General features: G+C 36.6%; 1 protein-coding gene across 2 annotated transcripts; it reads right to left on the reverse strand.

Moving 5' to 3' along the window:
• Positions 1–1020: 1020 nt before the first annotated feature.
• On the reverse strand, positions 1021–8307 carry LOC141389465 (sodium-independent sulfate anion transporter-like). Of its 2 annotated transcripts, none has more exons than XM_073960981.1 (5): positions 7826–8307; positions 2137–2912; positions 1774–2076; positions 1562–1707; positions 1021–1481 (listed from the first exon to the last, which is right to left on the reverse strand). In XM_073960981.1, exons 2-5 carry the CDS (start codon positions 2903–2905, stop codon positions 1107–1109), a joined length of 1593 nt encoding a protein of 530 aa, XP_073817082.1. In that variant the 5' UTR covers positions 2906–2912; positions 7826–8307; the 3' UTR covers positions 1021–1106. The 2 variants fall into 2 exon arrangements, with proteins under 2 accessions (XP_073817082.1, XP_073817081.1); XM_073960980.1 differs by having other exon boundaries at positions 2137–2926.
• Positions 8308–9765: the final 1458 nt, after the last annotated feature.

Raw genomic sequence — 9765 nt, forward strand, 5'->3', positions numbered from 1 at the left:
ACCTTTTATTAATGTGCGTTTGTTTTGTTTTGCAACAATCATGTAATTATTGTTTAGTTTGTTACTTCTCTATTTCTTGAATTTGTTTGTTGTTGTAATTACGCCACTCGTATTTCACCCATGTATGTATGTGAATGTGGTTGTTCGCTTATTGCGAATGTGCGTCTGTGTGTTCGTTGCACAGATTGGAGATGTTGCCAGATTTTGTGGATAATTCTAGACCAAGGAGATTTTGGGTATAAATATGAGATGCCGGCCAAACAGTGGGCAGTTGTGAATTTTATACCGAAGTGTAAACATCGACTAGTAAAGAAGTAAAGTAAAGCTGTGTACTTAGCTATAACAGTCAGCTCCGAATAAGTGTAATAAAGTAAATAAAGCATTGTAGAAACGTAATCTAAAACGAACCCTGTTTTATTTGGTACAAATCGTATCGGGGAATAAAACAACGTCTACACGGAGATTAGTTAAATCTAATTCCGTAACAATATAATACCAATTGTTTAGAAGTTTTAGTTGTTTGATATGCAGGAAATGTAAGACAACATCACGACGACAGTTCTAACAACTTTGGTCTGTTCCAGAAACTGCAAGAATCTGCTTATTTTTACTACGATAACAATTTTTCCTTTATGTTATCGGAAAAAATAGTAAAAATTAGTAGATTTTTGCAGTACTGGAACATACCAAAATGAAAATAAACAGGTGTGTAAATAAAAACACAAACATCATCTCTATTGGATCGATGGAATGCGTACAAATGCTGATGAAAAGATCGGATCTTTCACGACTTCCTTTGCATTGGTTCAAATCCTAATGAAAAGATCGGATCTTCCACGACTTCCTTTGAACCAATGCAAAAGATGACATGAAGTCACGTCATCTCAAAGAACCCCTTCCGTCAAATTTTGCTGGGTATTTGTTTACAACTTCTGTTCGGATTGACCGATCATTACCAAAATTAGACAGAATTTAAGTCGACTTAGCATACTATTATTTGGAGGCGTCGATATTTAGAGCTTTTGTTTTCTTCCTCTTACTAATAATTTATTAATACTATAGCATACTTTCAGGCATATACTAAAATTGTTTATAACCATCCACCTTTACAGTTCCGTGACTTCATGAACACCATTCGCATTCGCCAGCGAACCATTCGATTGATCGTCCAACAATTTCTCAATAGACTGCAATGAATAACACATTACAAATTTGGATTTTAACGTTTTAAACACCTTCAAAAGGCGGGGCCGTAAATTGAAAAATATCAGTTTTTGATTTCTCGAATTAAAATCTTGAATTATTAATTCTATTGCCTTGGCAGTGGTGAAGTCAGCAGCATAGATATAGGTGCAATCAAATACCACGGGAATTGTATATTTTTGACCTGACTTTACAATTTTGTTGCGTACAAATTCCACCGAGGGAAATATTAAACAGCGATCGGGGGTTATTTTTAAAAATTGCTTGCCAGATGTAGTCTGTAATGGAAAGAATGAATTGATAAGCAAATTTGAAGTAAGTAAATTTTACGGTTGTAGAAGTTCTAGAAGTTCTGTACCTTAACCAAATCCACATTTATTTCAGGTCTTGCCGAATGATAAAGAATATATAGAATATTGATGGTAATTGCAACAAATACTCCAACACTTAAGGGACCCACTAAACATGCCGCAAATGCCAGCAAACCAATGAAGAGATCAGATTCTGCAATAAATGGAGAAGAACATTATTTACATGTTAAAGAGCCTTAACAAGCGGTAAGTTACTTACTTTTACTATGCCACATGGGTTTTATTGTTTGATATTGTAATTGAAAGAGTACAGCTGCTATAATTATGGCAGCTAATGTTGCCTTTGGTATATAGTAGAAATATTCGGCCAAATATAATAAAGCCAATATGACAATAACGCTTACATACACATTAACAAATTGTGTTCTGCCACCACTTGCTGTATTTACTGATCCCCGCGCTAAGCCTCCATTAATGCGATATCCTCGTACAAATGCATTTGTTATATTTGCCAAACCCAAAGTAATTAACTCTTGATTGGTATCCACCGGTTTTCCATTGGCTGTAAGAAAACGAAATGGGAATTAGTGTTTGTTCTTAAAATCGCATTTTTTGTACTCACCAAATGTGCGACAAACGGCAATAGTTTCTAACAGAGATATCAGTGGTATTACCAGTAAACCACTTCCAAATTCTTGCAGTAACGACCAAAAGTTTTGAGTACTCTCCTCTTGTTCGGCATCGCTAACATAACTTCCATTTCCATTCACAATTGATAAAGCTGGAAATTCCACAGGAGGGAATCCTGATGGTATATAACCAGTTAGTTGTACATAGCTCTTCCCCTTGTGTTCCATATACCCCACAATAGTGGCAGTGACGAATACCAAAAGAGCATTACGCGATACACCCAAAAACCAAAATAAGGTATTAACAACTTTCTGGGTTCTTGAGAGATCAGTATTTTCTTTCGGTTTCAATTTGATATGTCCAATATATCTTAAAATTACCAGAATAATGATGCTTCCAACGCCCAATATTGTATCACTGGTACGGAAATTATGAATATCTTTTATCATTGATATCCAATTTTGAAGAAATGAATTTCCAATGGATTTCACTACAAGAATATTTTTAATTTGCGATGTAAAAATGATCAGCGCCACTGCACTGGTAAATCCTGCATTGACGGGACCAGAAACAAAATCAATTATGAAACCCATGCGTGTTAATCCCATTACAAGTTCTATCAGGCCTGAGAGTAGGGTAAACAACACAGACTTTTGCCAATTTCCATGGCATACTTGTAATGTCAGCAGCGAAGCTATGGCCGTAGATCCAACAATGTTGTCCTTGCATGATCCAAAAATTGTGTAGATAATGTTACCCATAAAGGAACTGTAAAGAGCAAACTAAATTTTATATAATAAATCTTGATTTACATAATTCTTTTTAATTCTGAAGTAAAAATAAGCTATGTGTAATGTAAAAATTTTAACTTAACTTAATATGCGTAATAGTATGTGATTGCGCCAGAAATAGGATATAGGTTCATGGGTACAAATAAATGTCCTGTTTGAACATGGCAAAGTCCAGTACATATTTTGTAGAGTTGGACAATCTAGTTCCCGGAGCGGATCGATTTTTCTAGTTCCTTTTGACAAAAGGAACTATTTCTTTAATATAGTTCCAAATAGTTCCGAGACCGATATAGTTCAACGAATCTTTCTATTTCATCGTTCCAAATAGTTCCGAGACTGAAATAGTTTCACGAATCTTTCTTTTTCATCGTTCTCTTTGTTTCCTTTGTTCCGAGACCGAAATGTTTTCATGGTTTGGTGGATGAATTGACATAAAAATAAATAAATTGCAGCAAATAAACAGCAGCGACGAAAGATCGACGCAGGCGTTAAATTGAAGGAACGGGACCAACGAAAGGAGCTATATGAACTAAAGGAACAATAAACGCAAGAGCTGATTATAGTTCCAATAGTTCCTTGTCCGGAATAGTTCCTTGGAACTAGTTCGTTCCGGAACTACACAGCTCTACACGGTGTGCCTTTACCAAATTTAAATGGAAGGTGCGTACACCTGAGAAGTTTTTGCAGATTCTGAAACTACAATGCTCATAGATGAAAAATATCATGAAACAATAAAAATCGCCGGAGGGATTTTCAAATAAATTGCGATTTAAGTTCACATTTTTCTGGGTTCTTTAGGTTTTAACGATTTTGCTTGGAAACCGCGAGTCCTGCTAATTAGAAAGTCCCTGCGAGAATTATTTTGCGGATTTGCCATTTTGGTTGGTGCCGTCAGGTTTTCTTGCAGCTTTTAGGCCAATATCTCAGGAAGTATGGACTTGCGAAAGAAAAAAATTATACCGTCGTAAAGGCGCCGCAAGGAAAACATACTGAAGAAAATTTCAGAACGATCCGAGGGGTGCTCTTAAACTTCACTTTATTCGGATTTTGTGTGGGAGGTACCCGAAGGAGTGGACCGACATAGTCCATATTCTAACGCGATATATATCTGGAAGGAATAATATGATGTGCGAAGTTTGGACCAAATCAATTGCTCCCTTCGAGAGTTATCGTTCACACAATTTTACAGGAAAATGTTGAACTTTTGTGGGTGAGGTACCGTAAGGAGTGGACTGATTTAGTCCATCTTCGAACCTAAACTAAGTTTGGACAAAATATTACCATACACAAAATTTGGTTCGAACCGGATGATCCGTTGGAGAGTTATCACGCGCACCAACCAGCCAGACAGACGGACACACAGACGGACGGAAATGGCTAAATCGACTCTAAATTGTCTGAAACGAATTTCGTCAAAACATACTTGTGGTCTAAAACCGTTATTTCGATGAGGCAAATTTTTGGTCGTATCAAAGTGTATATACCCGTTCTAGCCTAAAGGCTGAGGGTATAATTAGTTTAGACGGTCTAAAACCGTTATACATTCGATCTGCCCGAAAATCCGAAAATGAAAGTTTAAATTCACATAGGTGAGGGTATATCTCTGTCCGCAAAACCGACTGATACTTTTTAACTTGTTTTTTGAAATGGAAAAAACAATTTTTGAAATTGTTCGCGATGTTCAAAATATAAATCCTCTGAAATGTCTGGACCAAATTTTGTTTGTAGATTCATAAAAACATGGAACAATAGGGAAATTTTCAGGTGGAAAGTTTTATACCACCAACGGAGATTAAATATTAAATTTCATCCGTTTCGATGGGATTATTGATGACACAACCTTAAAATACCAAAAATCGGAAAGTACGCTTCTATGGGGTTATTTGCAGAAAAGGGCTTATGCTGATAATTCTCTTCTTTATACACCATGGCAATTTAAATACTAAATTTCAGTCATATCGGTATCGGTATATTGAGGCCACAACTTTCAAAATACCGTAAACCGGAAGGTACGGTCCGGCACATTTCGGCTGGAATGTTTCATACCTCTATCAAAAACTTAATACGAAATATAAGCTATTTTGGTGGAGAACGAGCTATATGTAGAAAATCGGAGGTACCGTTCTATGGGGGCAATATGAAGACATGGACCTATACCGACAAATTTCAGGTGGAAAGTTTTATACCCTCAACGAAGACTAAGTACCATCTTGCATCCATTTCCGTGTTATAATGAGGCTAAAACCTTCAATATACCGAAAATTGAGATCTACCGTTCTATGGGGGTACCCCCGAAACATGCACGTATACCGACAAATTTCTGAGGGAAATTTTTGTAGCGCTGAAAAAGACTAATTACCAAATTTCAGCCACTTCGCTGGAATAATGAGGCTAAAACCTTCAAAATACCGAATATCGGGCGGTGCCGTTCTATGGGAGTTATATGAAGACGTTGACCTATACCGACTAATTTTAGGTGGAAAGTTTTATACCCACAACGAAGACTATGTACCAAATTTTAGCCATTTCGGTGTTATAATGAGGTTAAACCCTTCAAAACACCGAAAATTGGGATGTACCGTTCCATGAGGTGCACGTTAAAGCGTGGACCGATAAAGATCAATTTCTGGGAAAAAGTTTTGCATCTGAAAACAGGACGAAATATCAAATTTCAGGCATTTTGATAGTTTAGTATAGCTAAAACTTTCAAAAATACCGAAAATTGGGAGATATCGTCCTATGGGACTATATGAGGGCGTGTGACCTATACCGACAAATTTCATATGGAATGTTTTATACCCCAAGTGACTAACCACCAAATTTCAGCCATTTCGGTGGAATATTAAGGCCACAACCTTCAAAGTACCGAAAATCGGGAGGTCCTGATCTATTAGGGCTATATGAAGGCGTAGACCTATACCGACAAATTTTATATGGAATGTTTTATACCCTAAATGAAGACTAACCACCAAATTTCAGCCATTTCGGTGGAATATTGAGGACACAACCTTCAAAATACCGAAAATCGGGAGGTACCGTCTTATGGGAGCTATATGAAGGCGTGGACCTATACCTACAAATTTCCGGGGGGAAGTTTTATGCACCCAACGAAGACTAAATACCAAATTTCAGCCATTTCGGTGGAATATTGAGGCTAAAACCTTCAAAATACCGAAAATCGGGAGATATCGTCCTACGGGGTCTATATCAAAACCTGGACCTATACAAACATTTTATGGTAAAAACAGTTCTTAGCCTGTGGAAACACAAAATGGGACTAATACATTCAAAATATCTTAGTGACGCGTACTATATGTGGGGCGTTATATGGGGACTCTACCAAAACGTGATCCTACCTACATAAACAAACTTTGGTAGAAATGTTTTTTAGCCTCTGGAGACACAAAATACAAAATTACAACCAAATGGGACAAATATCCTAAAATTTCCTTAAAACGACGACGCGTCACGCGTCACTTTGTATGGGGGCTATACGAAAACGTGGACCTACATAGCCCGCTTTCAATACCAAAAGTCCTACATACATATAATAGATTTTACCAAAATTTCATCCACCTACTTCAATCCGTTCGGAAGCTAGAGTGATTTCCACAGACGGACGGACGTGGCTATATCGATGTAGAATTGCACGATCAAGAATATACATATATAGTTTGTGAGGTCTACAATGATTATTTCGAGTATTTACAAACGGAATGACAAACTTAATATACTCCCCATCCTATGGTGGAGGGTATAAAAATAATTATCCAAATCGGTCCAGCCGTTCTCAACTGATGCCATTATCAACGAACGACATTTGATTTTTATTTACATATAAAGATTTATTTCCTCAAAACAAACTTTCACAATTTTACTAGCTTTTATTGAGAGGTAACCAAATAAAAACTGATAAATATCAAAACACAAAATCGGGCTTTAAAACCTAGTAATACCAATGCAGAAGACATTCAGTAACATGTTCTAGGTGCCGATATCACGGCCAAACACGGCCGATTGAGTAAAAGTCAATATGAAGTGAGTTTAAGAAAAATAAAATAATTTTTTCGACTTTTTGTGCTTTTTTGATCACTACACACGGAGTGACCAATCTGTTCCATTTTACATACATACATTTATGTTTGCTTTATATTACCATGGTTTTGAACACGTTAACATAACCCTAACAATATATTTTTTTAGTTTTTCTTCAAAATTCTCACTTTGACTGCAATTTAAACCGCTTTGATGGCTATTTAAAATAAGTCATTCATTTTCATAAATTTTGATATGTTTTTTTCAATGCCAACAGAAAAAACTGTTAATATTAATAGTTGCAAAATTGACGTTTTGCCTAAAAAACTGGGCCAATTACCTATAGGGCATTGGGCCCATAGTGCTTAGATTAGATGATATTGCGCACGGTCGGATTTAGAATCACCTAAACAAGTAATTAAGATCACTTCGTATACATTTGTATAACCAAATTTATTAACTATTTTATTGGGCGATTTTGTGTTTGAATGACAGTGTCAGGAGGATGTTGTCAATTAAATTATTGTTTAGTTTTTATTGTTATTTTTTCACAATCACTCATTTTTTAAATGCTGCCAATCTTTTGCTTAATCGTGTTGTAATATAAACATAAAACTAGTTTTTACCACATATCTTTATTTGTTTATTGTGCACATTGTTGGGTATTGAAATCAATTTAACACATAACTGACTCTCTTTATAAATATTTATGTTAAATACCCTTATAGGGGGAAAAATTAACATATTTTATAGGTGATGTTTTTGTTGTTTTTTAGCTTCGCCATTAAATTTACATAAGTTTATGAAGAAAGCGTGTTCGTTGCTAATCCATCAATATTTTTTCTTTGTTTTTACCTCTGTTGGTAGACCTGCAATACCGGCAAATGCCAGTGCCAGGGGTATGGCAGCAAGTGAAACTGTTATACCAGCTATTAAGTCACCGATAAAGTCTTCTTTGTTATAAACCGGTAACCATTGAAATATTGGCAGATGACGTTTTAAATTCTTTCCACTGAAAACTTTGTCTAAACACACCAGACACTCTTTAGAACTTGTCAATAGTTCTCGTTGTGATTCATTGTATGCGGCCTTAGTGAAATCCGCCAAAGATTGTCGGCTGTGATGTACGGTTTGATGATCGGTCATCATGACGTTATTGAAATCGATGGCATTATCTGCGCCACTATGTTGGGTATTCATCTTTTGTGATTTTTTATTGTCAATAAATATTTAATAACGAGCCAAAAACTTGCAAAATAAAACAAAAACACTTCTAATAGGTAGACGAACGTATTCTCCGCGCTACATATCAACCCAACGAAATTCAAACTAAGACTGAGAATTCAATACTGGTAGAGAGTCTTTTTTTAGGTTTTGGGAATTTGAAGTGAAATTGTTTATTGGAAGTCAACCGGTTGTAACGTCCGATTGTTGTGGAATTTTTTGGCGAATGTGTGGAATATTTCTGTTGTTTTATTTTGACAGTCGAACGTTATATTTCATCCCATTGCATTATTAGGTGATAGATAGTTATTTAATTTTGATCCAAATTAATTCGATTATCTTTTAATATAGGTGTGAATTTTTTTAACTAATGATTTAAACGACATACGTTTTTTTAAGCAGACAGTGGAGCAATTTTATTGAATAGAAAACTTTACACATACATATTTGATACATGCGGACGGTTGGGTTAGGTCCATGGTCCATTGTATTCATCCTGGAAAGTGATGAAAAGAAATTATAGAAAGTAAATATAGTGGAAAGGGAATAGTTACATAAAAAATAATATAGTTATTAAGAAGAAGATCCTTTTGTGTATTGCCGTGCGGTTGTTGTTGTAGGTAGCAACACAAATATGTTCGTTCGTGAAGTATTTCTGTTACTCGTATCTGGTTCTGGTTAGGTAAGGTTAAAGGACGCGCAGCTGTCATACAGACAACCACTCCACTCGCAGTCCTTGTGATCCATTGTGTTCATTCTGCTAAAGTACTAAATGAAAGGTATATAAAGTACATGTAAAATAGTAGAAATTGAGAGATATCGAAAGATTATATACGACCTATGTTTTTGCAGTATTTCCTTGTCGCTGAAGTCATCCCAGACCTTTGGCGAGTAGAAGCAAGGTTGTTGGCTCGGTTTGGCCGAAGGTTGTCCGGGATTGGATCGTGCGTTCCCCGTTATTTTCATTCTACGGGTCACAAGTATCGGCATAATAGGTGTTCGATCGTCTCTGTCTCCTCCTCATCCTCGCACAACCTGCAGTAGTCAATGTCAACAATATCCCATTTGCAGGATATTGCACTTACTCTGCAGTGACCCGTGATTACTTCTACAATTAGTTTCAGGTCGGATTTCTCCATGGAAAGTAGAGATGTGGTCCTTCGCTTGGAGAGGATTGGCCAGATTGCCTTGGACACCCTACAGACGGGTTCGTTGTGTCAAATTTGACCAGCTCTGTCCTGGTATCTTTGTTCTAACTGCCGCATGAAGTGGCACAAGGGTGGCTTGATTGAGTTGTCGATTTCGATTGAATCAGATCCGCAATGCGCCAGTTCATCCGCTTTTTCATTTTCTCTCGATGTTGCAATGCCCCGGGACCCAGCACAAGGTAACGATTGATCTTAGGACCTCCAAAGCTTTCCTGTAGTGCAAGACCTCAGCAGACTTGATAGAGTGGGATCTAAGTGATTTAAGGGCTTGGTTCTGATTCCTCTGTATCCTGATTCAAAAATTATGCAACCTGGACTGGTTTTGTCCATAAGTAATCAGGAGACAGATGAGTTAGATAAGCT

This window comes from Musca autumnalis, unplaced genomic scaffold, assembly GCF_047663935.1.
Source record: "Musca autumnalis isolate F117 unplaced genomic scaffold, ASM4766393v1 scaffold_1, whole genome shotgun sequence".
NCBI classification, from domain to species: Eukaryota; Metazoa; Arthropoda; class Insecta; order Diptera; family Muscidae; genus Musca; species Musca autumnalis.

What these genes read in the sequence shown, in the direction of transcription:
- LOC141389465 (XM_073960980.1), bottom strand. Translation starts at nt 8,170, where the DNA reads ATGAATACCCAACATAGTGGCGCAGATAATGCCATCGATTTCAATAAC. An exon ending in TGCCGTTTGTCGCACATTTG is followed by an intron (nt 2,077 to 2,136) that starts GTGAGTACAAAA and finishes GTTTTCTTACAG; the next exon opens with CCAATGGAAAACCGGTGGAT. An exon ending in TAAATGTGGATTTGGTTAAG is followed by an intron (nt 1,482 to 1,561) that starts GTACAGAACTTC and finishes TTTCCATTACAG; the next exon opens with ACTACATCTGGCAAGCAATT.